The 15534-nt window shown below is 39.3% G+C and overlaps 1 protein-coding gene across 2 annotated transcripts; it reads right to left on the minus strand.

Moving 5' to 3' along the window:
• Window positions 1-677: 677 nt before the first annotated feature.
• Window positions 678-7547, minus strand: LOC134583042 (zinc finger protein 501-like). 2 transcript variants are annotated; one of them, XM_063439793.1, is made up of 4 exons: window positions 7441-7547; window positions 6005-6131; window positions 4694-4783; window positions 678-2142 (listed from the first exon to the last, which is right to left on the minus strand). In XM_063439793.1, the coding sequence occupies exons 2-4, from the start codon at window positions 6123-6125 to the stop codon at window positions 1100-1102; spliced, it is 1254 nt and encodes a 417-aa protein (XP_063295863.1). In that variant the 5' UTR covers window positions 6126-6131; window positions 7441-7547; the 3' UTR covers window positions 678-1099. The 2 variants fall into 2 exon arrangements, with proteins under 2 accessions (XP_063295863.1, XP_063295864.1); XM_063439794.1 differs by lacking the exon at window positions 7441-7547 and having other exon boundaries at window positions 6005-6282.
• Window positions 7548-15534: the final 7987 nt, after the last annotated feature.

Below are 15534 nucleotides of genomic sequence, written 5' to 3' on the forward strand. Positions count from 1 at the left end.
CTGAAGTGGTTATGGTGCTTGGAGTATTCATTTCTAAGATGTGCTAAGAGAGCAGAATGCCAATGACACCCCTCTTGTACTGCAGCCACTGACTAATATTCCAAGGAGTTACATTGAGATATATAGATAGATTACATATATAATTGTAATCTAATGTTCCATTTGTTCTTTTTGTAAACATACCATAATAAAAAAGGGGGGGTGGGGGGCAGAGAGGGAAGAGTACAAAGTATGGTCAGATTGTATAGCTATTTTAAGAAGACAAAAGGTGACAACCCCTTTGGACAATAACAACTTGAGAGACAGTATGCCAACTGATTTTTTTTATTTGGTCAGGCGATCTCAAACCAGGGTTTCAGAAACTGTGGTAAAAATTATCTACTGTGTATTTCTCATGCAACCAAGTTGTACTTTGGTATTGTCAGTTTAATTTGAAAATGAAATGATGATATTTGGATGAGAAATTATTTGTATTAATTTCATTTTTTATTTTTTTAAATAAACGGAAAAACAATCCAATCATAATGTAAGGCACACAATTTGCCTTGTGAGAGGAAGAAAATGATCGCTAAAATCCTGATTGTCTCTGGATCCATGATGACTGATTTTAAAGGCAGTGATCTACACTAGATTAATGGTTGCCATGTATATCCTCAAAAGCAAACAAACAGTCCATAATTTGTCAGAACTGGAAATTTATTAAATCCTGAGTATTGTTACTGTCCCTTATAGGACAGGCTTGGGAACCACCACACTAGACAATAATTGCAATTTATAAAGATGACTTACAACACAAAAACATATACTATGTAAAGTCATGTTATGATGTCCTGTGGCTGGTAGTTTTTCAAAGAGTTGAACAGATGTGGGAATTCACCTAGTAAACAAGAAATTTAACTGATTGACAAACACTGAGCAGAAGGGAAAAAACCAAAAGCACACACACATACATTTTAAATGCTTGGATAATGTATTTCAAAATTGCCCTGAATGTTTCCATTTGGTTCTCAAAATACCACAACTTACAGGTTCGTAAATAAACCTCAATGAGCTTTAAAGTTCCAAAGAAACAACGGGGAAAAAAGTCCACAACTACCATCTATATGGCAACAGGCTTGCGCAAGATGAGTCCTTCTTCTGCATGACGCTTTTGATGTTTAACAAGCTGTTGCCTTTGCGCATATGTCCTTTCACATTCTGTGCATGCATAGGGTTTCTCGCCTGTGTGAGTCCTTCTGTGACACACCAAATGGGAGCTGTGGTTAAATTTCCTATTGCAGTCTGGACAAGCAAACGGCTTCTCGCCTGTGTGAATTCGTCTGTGAGTAACGAGATGTGAATGGTGATTAAATGTCTTCCTGCAAAATGTACAAGCATATGGCTTATCTCCAGTGTGTGTTCTTTGATGTATCATAAGGGATGAACTTTGACTAAAGCTTTTATCACATTCAGAGCATTTGTAAGGTTTTTCACCAGTATGAGTTCTCTGGTGTACGATAAGATACGTGCTGATCGTAAAACATTTTCCGCACTCTAAACATTCAAATGGTTTAGTCCCAGAATGGATTCTCTGGTGTTTCAGCAACGTGGAGCTATCAGAAAAGCATTTTCCACAATCATTGCAAGAAAAAGGCTTCTTAACAGCATGGCTTCGTTTGTGACGAAGAAGATGAAATTTTAAGGAAAAGCATTTTCCGCATTGAGAACATTTGTGAAGAGCCTTCTCACAATGTTTTTTCTGGTGTCTATCCAAACATGACTTGTTAACATAGCTCTTTGCGCATTCAGAACAGTTAAATTCCTCTTTTACAACAAGGGAATCCTGTGGAATGCTTCTCCTCTTTTGACTTTGTTTTTGTCGTCTACTTTTACGAACCGTTTTCTTTCTAATGTGACGAGAACCATACTCTGAGTCTGTTTCACTGATGTCACTACTTTCGTAGTATTTGATAAATTGATTTATGGTATGAATCATCACATCACTCTTACAGTCATTTGGAGTCCCTTTGGAATTCCGAAGATTATATGTACGAGTAGCCATGAAAGGTTTTTCATCATAAAGGTTATTGGGTACCGTTCTTTTGTTATCTTCTTCAGCTCTCTCTCTCTCATTAGACCCATATTTGTTGTCTTCTGTGAAACCTTGAGAAAGATTAAATACAGAATGTCATGATGGCTGAAATATGGAAATGTGTAGCCCGAGATACCAAAGTAAATCAGTGTGCAACAACATTCAGAATTCATTTATTCAGGCAATCAATATAAGAATTTAGAATAAAATAACTAATTTATTACATAGGAATTCAAATATAGCTAGAGCATGGAAATCACCAGATCTGCCATTATGGCAAGATATATTGGAACAGATTAGGTTCCAATATAAGATGGAATCCAACCCTACATATAATTCTTCTTGTGGTTACCCTGGACTTCCAAATTTCCTATACAACAGTGAACTGCTAGGTTAAGGTTTGACCCACACCGATTCTCATAAATGCTACTTATTGTCTTATGGTTTTTCTTTTTCCTTTTGTAATTGGACTGTGATATATACTTAAGGCTATAGATAATTAATATGATTATTCATAAATGTTGTATCAATGGAAAATGTTGTATAATTAATGTGTATATGATATACATGTATTAAGAAAATTTATAAATAAAATAAATCTAAAAAAAAAAAAAAAAAAAATTCAAATTCTTCCACAAGTGCAGGCTTACTGACTCAAATGGAATTCAAGGTCATCCAAAAGGAACTGTATTAAGACGTAGATTATGTATCCTTCCTGGTCACCGTCTACTTTACATTTGTGCCTAAGGTTCAGTACTTCACTATGAAACAGACCCAAGATCTAGCGCTCTCTCTTGGTACATGTGATGTGGGATTATTTAAAAATCCTTATTGTACTCGTATTGAATTATTGCACTAACTCCATTTTAACCTTATACTGTGAATCCTCCATTTTGTCCTCCTAACCTGACTTCTTCATTCCTCCATTTTGTCCTCCTAACCTGACTTCTTCATTCCTCCATTTTGTCCTCATAACCTAACTTGTTCATTTTAAAACTACCTTACATGACAGAATTTCCCAGCACATCTAATACAATAGACAAAGACTGTATTTTCTATAAAGACATGATTAACACAGGAATTGCTGACTTTTCCTTAACTTGCAACATAGTATAATTTGAAGGCCATGAGAACACAGTAGTAATGAAATGTTCTATTCATAAGAGACCTTGCACCTGGCCACGAGGCCTGAGATCACCGACCGTGTAAAATGACGCTCAAGACCCCCTTGTCCCCACCCGTGTCCAGAACAATCCCACCTCTTGGTGGGTGGGCACGGGACTAACCACTTAGTTTTTGAGCCAATTAATAATATTGATAGGTGGACACTAATCCCGACACTTAACAATTAATCCAATTAATGATGTTTATTCTCTGATATTCTAATAATCAATGATGACGTAAAATGCCTCTTAAAAGGGCCTGCGCGCCCGCTTTTTAATCACTTGCCAATAAATTTTCTCGAAGTTATTTTAACCTGAACCTCGTGTGTCAGACTTAATTACTTCAGCGTATATACGCAATTCAATTTTATTAATTTGGACAGGAACAGATAGACATTTAAACATTTTGGTTTACTACTAAAAAGTACCATAACACATGTAGTAATATCAGACTGAGGACTGACATAAAAAAATTAGAGCGAAAAATTTGACAATTTGGAGTGAGGTCTCACTCCTTCTGGTACCTTCTTAAAATGTTTGCAAAGTTTCTTGCTACCTTGATCATGTGATATGCAAGACCCATATGGGTTTTTGAGGGCCAGTGGTACAGATGCAAATTGTGATTACTGTTTAATATTAAAGCATTCAAAATGAATTTACTGTTTACAGCTAAAAAAGTGGCTTGGGACTCCTGGCACTGATATAGATTTCTTTTCAGCAAACCAATAAGTTTGAATGACTATCTGTTCCTGTCCAAATTAGAAATAATAAAGTTGCGTGCACGCAGAAGTAATTTCACACTGAGACACAGGGTTCAGGTTAATGAAAGCACTTCAGGAAATTTAATGGCAAGAGCACAGAAAATGGGTGCGCAGACCCTTATAAAGGCATTATTACATCACTACAGAATTCAAGATAACATAGAATTATAAATCAGTAATTGGTTAGTTAAATTCCCTCCCTACTGGGTGTACCATCTTAGGTCACTACTGTCGTCATGAACTTCTCCTCCAGATTTCAGCGCCATCTTGCTAGCACGAGGAGTTCACTCGATGGGAGGGGGGCTTTGGCAGCCATTTTGAATAGTTGGCACGTTAGTCTATCAAGGTTAGTTCTCAAGGCTTTTAGTAACTTCACATTTTATTAAGACTAGCTGCTACAATGTTTCATTCAGCAGGAACCTAACATTTCCTGCTGACACACGATTTCTATGAGCAAAGCATTCTTATAAGACTATGAGAGCATGAGAAAGAGATATAAGGGTATAGATTTAAAGGGGCCTAATAATTCTACAACAGCACCATAATCACTTCAGTGGGCTATACTGGTTATTGTGCTCATTACCCCCCTTTAAGGCATTGGGGACAATATAATGTACTCCAAGTAATTCATTAATGGATTGCACAAATAAAAGCACTTTCCCAAGCAAAGAAAAACGAAAATAGTGTTAGTCTCTTACCTCGTGAAAAGGTTCCATCCAAAGGATTATTTATACATAAATCCTTTCCTCCTTCAATGCTTGATATGATCACTGGTTTTTCAATAAATCCTGTAAATTGACAGAATCAATAGCATCTGCAATATATCAGATTCAAATAAGCAATAGTAACTAGAGGTTACAGCAAAAAGGTGAAATACAAATATACAAAACTAAGTCCTCCACTCAAACTCCCACTATTCCTGGGCAGCAGCAATAACCATAGTACACAACAGCCCTAATACATACAATAAAAATGTTTATCCAAAACCCCTGTGCACATTTAAATAACTGGGGGTTTTCAGTATCACCCCAGTGGCCATTTGAGTGTAGGCTCACCTACGAAGTTTTGTATATGTGTATTTGTTTTTGTATCACACAGCTTTGTTACAATGCTGCTGCCCGCCCCATGTGTTCCCTATTAAGGGTTAATAAGTGTGTAGGTATTTAGAAAAATACCCCTCTGTCTCAGAGACTTTTTACCTGAAGCTGAAAAAAGCAAGGTGAATTGTTAGCGTAGGACTCACCAAATAGTTATGCCTTGACATGGCAGGCGAGCTTACACTTAAAGGGACACTGTAGGCAACCAGATCACTTCAGCTCATTGAATCCCATCACCCTTAACCCTGCAAGTGTAATTATTTCATTTTTTATAAACGGCAATAATTACCTTGCAGGGTCAAGTCCTCCTCTAGTGGCTGTCTACCAGACAGCCACTAGAAGGACTTCCTGCTTCTTACACGACTTTTGGTTGTCTAAACAACGCTGGATGTCCTCACACTATGCATGAGGACCTCCAGCGTAGCCAGAATCCCAATAGGAAAGCATTGAATAATGTTTTCCTATGGGGAGGTCTAATGCGCGCACGGCCGTTGCCATGCATGTGCATTAAGTCTCCCCCACCGGCAGGGGGATTAGCGTGGGCGGAGCCTGACCCAGCGCCGAGGGACAACGGTGCTGGATTCAGGAAAGTGTCTGAAGGGGTTTTAACCACTTCAGCAACGTGGGATCAGGAGCGGGAGGGAGGGGGCACTCCAGGATTCTACAGTGCCAGGAAAACAGGTTTGTTTTACTGGCACTAGAGAATCCCTTTAAATGGCCTTTGGAGAGATTCTAAAAACCTCCAGTTATTTAAATGTGCATAGGGATTTTGGATAGTGCGCAACTTCTTTGGTTATAGTAAAATGCACTTGTTTTTTTGAAAAAAAATTTAGAAAGGATTAACACTTTTTTTTTTTCAAAAAACATTTACAAGATTCTCATACGAGCCTACGACATAAAAATCTGATTTACCAAGTGATACAAGCGTCTGATAATTGTCCATCATCACATCCTTGTAAAGTGCCTTCTGAGAGTCGTTTAAATATTCCCACTCGGTTTCAGAGAAATACACTGCAACTTCCTCAAACTCCATCTTACTCTACAAATCAAAGCATTGGGTTAATGTAGAAAACAGAATGTAAAGTGACTCATACAGTGTTTGTCACTAAAGTGTGAATGGGTGTATATGCAGATTGGTGAATTCAAATCTTGGGCTAAAATTTTCTGCGTGACAACACGCACACACACACACACACACAATCCCTATTTGATTGATATCCTATTACAGCAAGAAATGGTGAAAGGAGTCCAGTTTTTAAATCTAAATATCCATTTACATTATGGGTGCATACATTGCATTTTTTAAAATCCACTAAAAAATTTAATTGAAGTGAATTTTACACTCCATATGTATTCTGAATTAAAGAAACATTACAAGTACCATAACCACTGTAGTGCATTGTTGTGCTTATGGTGCCAGGAATCCCCTGGCTGCCAATACTGTAAGTAATTCTAAAACTGTTAGACTTCTTACCTGGGGTATGCTGGGTGCAGCTCCTTACGTCTACTACTAATGCCGGAGAGCCCAAAGATCCAAAGACGGAGCTTTCGTTAGCGCTCCCGAACTAAGTTCCGCAGTGCAGGGTCAGCTCATTGGATAAGAGCGTAAATTGATCACTCTCAGCCAATGAGCTAAACACTGCACAGAGAGATTCATGCTCTTCATCAGTAGTCGAGGCAGAGAGTGTCACCCACTGGTCCTAAGTAAGCAATCAAACATTCTAAAGATAATGAATAAATAAAAAAAATAAAGGGTGAGGGGAGTGTCCAACTTTTGCTATTTTGGCTTAAATGTTACAACCCAATTGTCAGCTAGTCATGAGTAACTATTTAATCAATGTAATTGGGTCAACATAAACCTATAACTGCATTGCTTTAATTTAACCCCTTAAGACACATGACATGTCATGATTCCCTTTTATTCCAGAAGTTTGCACCTTAAGGGGTTAAGCCAAAAAGTATTTAATAAATTGCAATACTCATGTTATTTGTTTCATAAAGCTATCAATACTTAAACAAAACAAAGAAAGTCTGAAAACAAAAAAACAATGTTACCTACTTAAATTGCTTAATACAAGGGAAATCTGATTTCATGGAATAGATAATCACAGAGCTTTTATAAAACCAAATATACAATTAGACAAATCAAATGCCATTCTACACCTATTAACACTAAAATCAGTTGCATTGCAAATATTATTATAGAAAGTACACAGCTGTGGGCATCTCAAAATCAGTGTAAATGTTTGTAATGTCCCCTTAATGAAATAATTTCACATACATAGTGTAATAAAAATTGTAAAAAGCCACCGTGTAATAAAATTAATTTAAAGATATCTAATGCTTACCTCCTATGATTTTATTTAATTCAGTCAGACTCATCTAAATATAATCATCCGATAAGAAAACCAAAAAAAGAATGTTGCTCTGATTTGCAGTAGGCTGTGCATTTTAACAGGAGCTTAAGACAGGGAGAACTGGGATTTGTAGTCCTGCTCACTTGAACCCTATGGGTTTTGATGAGGTATAAACTACATCTCCCAGAGCTCCTTGTGGCATACGCTCAATTACTTGTAAACAGGGGGAAAAAATCAGAAAGAGGCTTGGGTGTCACTGTGTTCTACTTCCTGGTTCATGTCATCCTCCTCCCTCAGTATTTATTGTGTTTCCAATATATTAGGCATCTTATCATGTGAGAATTCACTAAACTCTCTAGATTCCAAATGCAAGGTTACTTTGTTACAATAAACATTAAAAAGAAAAGGACTAGGATAATATTGTTTAGGGGCTGTGGTTGTCATGGTAACCTTTTGGCTGTGTCCTAGGATTTATGGTCCTTCTCGCTTCAAGTTTTCTTGTTTTTATTACCTGAAATCCTACCTGTAGCAGATGAATGACACAAAAAGCAGGGCAGACCTTTTCATGCACTTCCCATAATCATAATGGACCTGGTCCTAATGCATGCAATATGTTACGAATATTAGTATCTTGTAATGAGCAGCTTTTTGGACTGATTTATAGGGTACCAGTTCTTTTTATTTCAGATTTCAATTAATTTTGTTAACTGTGTAGATGCGTGTGACAAAACAAACAGCAAACAAATGTAACGGGACAGATGAGCATTTTTTATTTTATTTTGTAGGATCTATGAGCAAATCAAAATGTATTTATCATTGTTACAGCAAGACTAAGATGCATACCTCCCTAATGTCCCTGTTTAGGAGGGAAAGTCCTTAATTCTCTCTGTCCCTCTTTTGTATACTAATGACAATATTTTCTAGGAGCTCCATGTTGTTGGAGCATCTGAGTGCATAACATAACTTGTTCTTTCAACCAGAGACATGTTTCCTCATAGAACATCTTGATGTCTGGGACTTTGGCAGCAAATTGAGGGGAAGGATTTTGTATGGCTCAAGCTCAAGTTTAATGAAGAGTTGTAAGTTCAAAGAATGGTAATTCACTTTGAGTTTGGGACTTAATTTTAGATGCAATTCTATTTTAGGTACATTATGTTTAGCAAATATACCGTGTTTGATATCAAATTTGTCTAGATTCACTTAGGTGATCAGACCTGGTTACAAAGAGTTCAGAAGTGTCTGTACACAAATATATTGTAATATATATTTTAACCACAATTAGAATGCATTAAAGGATCACTATAGTGTCAGGAAAACAAACTTGTTTTTCTGACACTATAGCATCCTTAGGACCCCCTTTCCCTTGGTGCTGAATCCAGCGCTGGGCTCCCTCGGCGCTGGTGACCTCTCCTCCCCCGACAACGTCAGCTCCCGAGTGGAATGGAGCCACGCACGCGTTCAAACAGTCCACAGGAAAGCATTTCTCAATGCTTTCCTATGGACGTTCTGCACGCTAGATGCGATTTTCGCATCCAGCGTCGGAGAAGCGCCTCTAGCGGCTTCAGGTTTTTTTTTTAAATTCTAGAATAACTGTGGGTGGTGTTAACAGGTAATTTTATATTACCTGTTGCAAGCAATTAGCGATTTTAGCTCTTTCAACCACTGAAGCAAGTCATATGCAAATCTGGAGTGGCAGTTTTTACCAAATGAGCCCTTTGTTTTTAAATATTGAGGTTTACAATGCACTACAATACACTATTTGTATATACTAAACTATAGTTTCTCCTCTCTACATTGATCATGTTTCACATTATGTTGTGAAGTTTTCATGAATGAAAAGAGGAATATAAGAAGGACTTGACCTTAAAGGAACACTATAATGTTAGGAATACAAGTCTGTATTTTCTAAAGTTATAGTGTTCTTGTACCTAGTGGTATAAGGTCATCTTCTCCCCCAACTCCATCCCCCAGCATTGACAGGGTAAAAAAAACAAAACATTTTTTTTCTTTTTCTTACCTTGATCCAGCATTGAGTCTCCCTCTGCGCTGCTGACCTATCCTTCCCAAGGGACATCACAGAGGTGGCCCTGGATGGTCCGATCCAATACTCTCCATACATAAGCACTGAGGTTCTCATGCGCATGCATTGCGAGCACCCTGCACACCAGAATGACTTATAGGAAAAAGCATCAATGCTTTCCTATTCGGCTTCAACGTCACGTTACCAAGTTTACGTAGCAGAATTGCCTCTAATGGCAGTTAGTATGACAACCTCTAAAGGAGTGTTATCCTTCAATGTAAACATTGTCGTTTCTCAAAAGACAGGGACAGGGACACTGCACCCAAACTATTTAATTGAGAGGAAGTGGTCTGGGAGACTATAGTGTTCCTTTCACAACTTTTTACATGCTCTTAGCCAGGTTTTGATATTGTGCCAGTATGAGTTATTCTGTAAGATGTTTGATAAAATTCTTTAGTAAGATCTTATGATAATCCTGGGGAATGTGTCAAGTTTATGAATTAATTGCTGGGCCAAGAATTCCTAATCTCAGATCACTAATCTTTTTTCATTCATAACAACTGAAAAAAAAATTACAACAATATTTATTATAAAAATATATTTTATTTGTATGCACTGTGACTATTCATAATATAATTTCCTTTATTTGGTACTGCCTTGGTGTAAGAATCACAAACCAAAAAGTTAATACATAGTATTGTGGTTTCATAGACATTTTGCTAAATTGTGTTTTTGTGGGTTTTCAAATAATTTGGACGGGGTAAAACTAGGACTACCCATTTTTAAATTGTCCTGGTGGTAGAAATCTTTTATACTAGAATAGATGTGGGTAGTGTTGAGAGGGATCTTAATCATTATTTTGGGTCTAGCGTAGAGAAATGGTGCTTTAAAAAACAAACATGTTTTAGATTTAGATTGTGAGCTTGTTTGAGAAACAGCCTCTTCACCTACTGTCCCCGTATGTCATACATGTTTTGTTGGAATTAAATGTTGATCTTGTTTCCTTTTGTACAATGGGTGGACTAACAGACAAGTATTTGTAACCAGACAAGTTCGATGTACAGGGACAGAGGGGTTGAGGGCCCTGCTCAAATGAACTTACATGCTAGAAGGAGTGTGGTATAGTGACACAAAAGGTAAGTGTGTGTGTGTATATATATATATATATATATAAAAAATTTTTTATATATATATATATATAATATATATATATATAAAGATGCCAAAATGCAGTATGCAATAATACCTTTTTTATTGGACTAACATAATATTTCAAAGACAAGCAATAAAAAAGGTATCATTGCGGAGACGGGACAAAGGACGTTGGAGAGAACAGTCGCATGAACTGAACGCTCTGAGCACCATACGGAGGAAACACAATTGCAATACCCCCTCACCCCCTCACAAACGACCGAAGCATACCCCAACACCACATGGGGCAAAAGGGGAAAAAACTATACCAAACAAGCCTACCCCGGGGCTCACGATCGGGGAGATGTGGAGTCAAGCACGAGGCGCCAGCAGAACCAGCATGGCGGCACAGCATGGCGGCTGCTCAGATTTCTCCGACGAATTGTCCGAAGACATAGATGAGGAGGACCAGCCGTCTCCCACCCCAACACGGAAGGAGAAACAAAAAGGCACAGGTGCGGACTCAGAGTTAGTAACCACGGTGGTACTAAAGGCACTGCTGGCGGATCTACAGCAACACATTCACGAAGATGTCACAGCGCTACGCGCTGACTTGAGAGGCCTGACAGGCCGCATTACTAAACTGGAGGGATCCACACAGTCCCATGCACAGAACATAGCCACGCTACAACAGACCGTGCAGAACTTACAACTGCAAAACCTGCAATATGAACGCCGCCATGCGACCCAAGAGGACTCCAAGCGACAGCATAAAATAAAGATTAGAGGAGTCCCTGAGGAAGTATCAGACACAAGTTGCCGAAAGTCACGGGACGCATCCTCTCTGCAATAATGCCGCACAGACAAGGCAAACTTACCCCAGAAGAGGTCTTCAGGGTCCCCAAGCCAACGAGGGCCCCCGCCACTGCCACGAGAGATGTAATAGCCACCTTCCGAACCGGCAGGGACAAGGCGGCGGTCCTTTCTGCCCTACGGGGTAAAACCCCTTTCCGCTTTGAGACCATGAAACTGGCCTTCTTTGCAGACCTGTCCAGGGGCACTCTAGCCTGGCGGAGGTCACTACGCCCTCTCACCTCTATACTCCAACAACACAAGATTGAATACCGATGGCGGTCCTCCCGAACCGTGATAGTACAGCAGGGGGCAAACACGCACATGGTACAAGACATCCAGGATGCTCCAGCCCTACTGTGGGCTTTTGGCCTGCCGGATGACCCCCTCTCCCAGGAGGGGCCATCCAACAATGCCTCATCAACCCACACATGGAATCCGGATAGGGCGACCCCATTCATACCGCAAGGATCCACGCCGGACTCCTACGCAGCGGTCACCACTTAAGGCCAACACCCGACATCACCCAAAGGGTCCCTTCCTATTTACAAAGCCATCAAGGGGATGCAACAAGTGCTCAACGCTGCCACTAATAGTGTACCCTTTCTAACTGCGGCACCTCCGAGTGCGGGACACAGACCACCGCCACAAGGCACCACCGAGCTCCCACAAGACTTCAGTTGGTGACACCGATACCCAGGCAGCTACACGGACTCAGAGACCGCATCCTCTGCCGGAAGCACAGCCCCGAATAGACTACGCTCATACGGCCTCATGGACTGGGGGTAATGGTATTATTGACACTGCTGAAACCCGTTCCTGGTGGTCCCATGGACAGTTCAATTTAACAAAGCAGTTAATACTCAGGCTTAGACTAAGTTATAATGCTACCTATTTTAAATAATCTAGAGCTGATGAACACCACATACTCTATCTTATGTACTTGCTATGCCATTAAATAGCCATCTTGTTTGCTTTTATTTGCCCTTTGACTAATTGTTGTACAGTATACTCCTGTTTAAAGTGCAAAATAGGCTTGTACCCTACACGTTAGCTTACTGAACGTCGTATAATGCTACCCTTACTAGAATAGAAGCCTGCCAATCCTAACATTAGGCTCTCAAGACACCCATGTCATATCACAGGCAAGCTACACATCTATAGCCATAAGCGGCACCAACAGAACTATAAGCGACCCTACTCTAGCAGGTTACTCTATGTAAGCGAACCGTTAAGCTCCTATTATGCACATACGCTCTAGTTATTGGTTAACACTAGCGTTTTATATATATAAATATACCGTATATACTCGAGTATAAGTCGAGTTTTTTAGCACAATTTTTGTGCTGAAAAACCCCAACTCGACTTATACTCGAGTCAATGTCTGTATTATGGCAATTGACATTGCCATAATACAGACAATGGGGCTGCAGAGAGCGTTTACTTACCTCTCCTGCAGCTCCTGTCAGCTCCCTCCTCCTCCGCGCTGGTCCGGTCAGCTCCTCTGTCAGCTCCAAGTGTAAGTCTTGCGAGAGCCGCGGAGTCAGAGCGCGGCCACGAGACTTACACTGTGAGCTAACAGGGGAGCTGACCGTACTGGCGCGGAGGAGAAGGGAGCTGACAGGAGCTGCAGGAGAGGTAAGTGCTTCCTGCCAGCCCCCCTCCACTGAACCACCAATGCCACTGGACCACCAGGGAGTGAGAGCCCCCCTCCCTGCCATGTATCAAGCAGGGAGGGGACGACGAAAAAAGTAAATAAAAATGTAATAAATAAATAAAATGTAGTAAACAAAAATTACTAATTATAAAAAATTATAATATTAAAATAATAATAAAAATGCCCATCCCCCACCAAGGCTCTGCATCACACACACACACACTGCACTCATACACACACAAACACTGCATTCATACACACACACACACTGCACTCAAACACACACTGCATTCATTATATACACACACTGTAAATAAATATTCAATTAATATAATTTTTTTAGGATCTAATTTTATTTAGAAATTTACCAGAAGCTGCTGCATTTCCCACCCTAGTCTTATACTCGAGTCAATAAGTTTTCCCAGTTTTTTGGGGTAAAATTAGGGGCCTCGGCTTATATTCGGGTCGGCTTATACTCGAGTATATACGGTATATATATATATATATATATATATATATATATATATATATATATTTATTTATTTATTTATTTTTTGTTGTTTTTGTTTAACCCCTTAAGGACACATGACATGTGTGACATGTCATGATTCCCTTTTATTCCAGAAGTTTGGTCCTTAAGGGGTTAAAGAGGACGAAAAAAGAAAACAAAAGGGGGAAAACAAATTGCATTACCGTATATACTCGAGTATAAGCCGAGTTTTCCAGCACATTTTTTGTGCTGAAAAACCCCAACTCGACTTATACTCGAGTCAATGTCTGTATTATGGCAATTTACATTGCCATAATACAGACTGGGGGCTGTGTAGGAAGCACTTACCTCTCCTGCAGCTCCCTTCTCCTCCGCGCCGGTCCAGTCAGCTCCCAGTGTAAGTCTTGCGAGAGCCGCGGGGTCATAGTGCGGCTCTCGCGAGACTTACACTGGGACTTGCAGAGGGAGCTGACCGGACCGGCGCGGAGGAGGAGGGAGCTGACAGGAGCTGCAGGAGAGGTAAGCACTCTCTGCCAGCCCCCTCCACTGAACTGCCCATGCCACTGGACCACCAGGGAATAAGAGGAGGGGGGACAAAAAAAAAAATAATAATATTTAAAAAAATAAAAATAATAATAATTAAAAAAAATTAATATAACAAAAAAAACTATTAATATTAAAATAATAATAAAAATGCCCACCCCCACCAAGGCTCTGCATCACACACACACTGCACTTACACACACACTGCACTCATACACACACACTGCATTCATACACACACACTGTAAATAAATATTCAATCAATATAATTTTTTTAGGATCTAATTTTATTTAGAAATTTACCAGTAGCTGCTGCATTTCCCACCCTAGTCTTATACTCGAGTCAATAAGTTTTCCCAGTTTTTGGGGGTAAAATTAGGGGCCTCGGCTTATATTCGGGTCGGCTTATACTCGAGTACAATTACTAACTTACCTCATGCATTAACTAATCCTGTTTGTATGTTAAACTTACATCTATATTCAAAGCTCCAATATTGCACTACTTAAGCCTGATAAAATAATAAAAAATTGTGCCAGTTAATCTTATACCCCGCATGTTACGCGTGGGAAAGCCAGAGGACTGCTTTTGGGGCACCTCAGGCCTGACTGTATCATTTACGTACACTGCAAAAATAAAGAATTTAAATTAAATAAATTTAAAAAAAGGTATCATTGCATACTGCAATAGTATTTTGCCATCTTGTCTACTGGACTAAACGGCGAATCCAATCTACACTATATAATTATATATATATATAATTATTATTTATAAAGCTCCAACAAATTCTGCAGCGCTGTACAATAGGTGGACTAACAGACATGTAGTTGTAACCAGACAAGTTGGACGCACAGTAACAGAGGGGTTAGTGCCCTGCTCAATGCGCTTACATGCTAGAGGGAGTGGGTCATAATTCTATTGTAATCATTTTAACCCTTTTACCTACTGATTACAGAATCATAGGAATCCTACAAAATCGGAACACTGTTAATGACTCCTCTTTAGATTGCAAGCTTGTTCGAGCGGGGTTCTCCATAACCTGTTTCTTGTTTTAATTTTTTTTTTTTTTTCATTCTATCCCCACACTATCTATGTAAAGTGCTGCAGAATATATTGTTGCTTTACAAATGTCTCGGTACATATTAATTATTATTAACCATTGTATTAGGGTTATCTCAGCTCTGCATAATTACTAATGTATTTTTGCTATTATGATTTCAATTACATTCTGTCCCCCAGAAAGAAATCGACCTTAAGCAAAATATTAAACAGCTCTCCTTTGTGTACTCAGGTAAAGGGAAATCCAAAGTGACATGCAAATATTTATTGGCTCGAAGCTGTCATGTGTACGTTCTTTCCATTCGCTGCAAAGCATCACGGGATTTGCAGTTCTG

The sequence above is a fragment of the Pelobates fuscus genome, chromosome 13 (genome assembly GCF_036172605.1).
Source record: "Pelobates fuscus isolate aPelFus1 chromosome 13, aPelFus1.pri, whole genome shotgun sequence".
Classification (NCBI taxonomy): domain Eukaryota; kingdom Metazoa; phylum Chordata; class Amphibia; order Anura; family Pelobatidae; genus Pelobates; species Pelobates fuscus.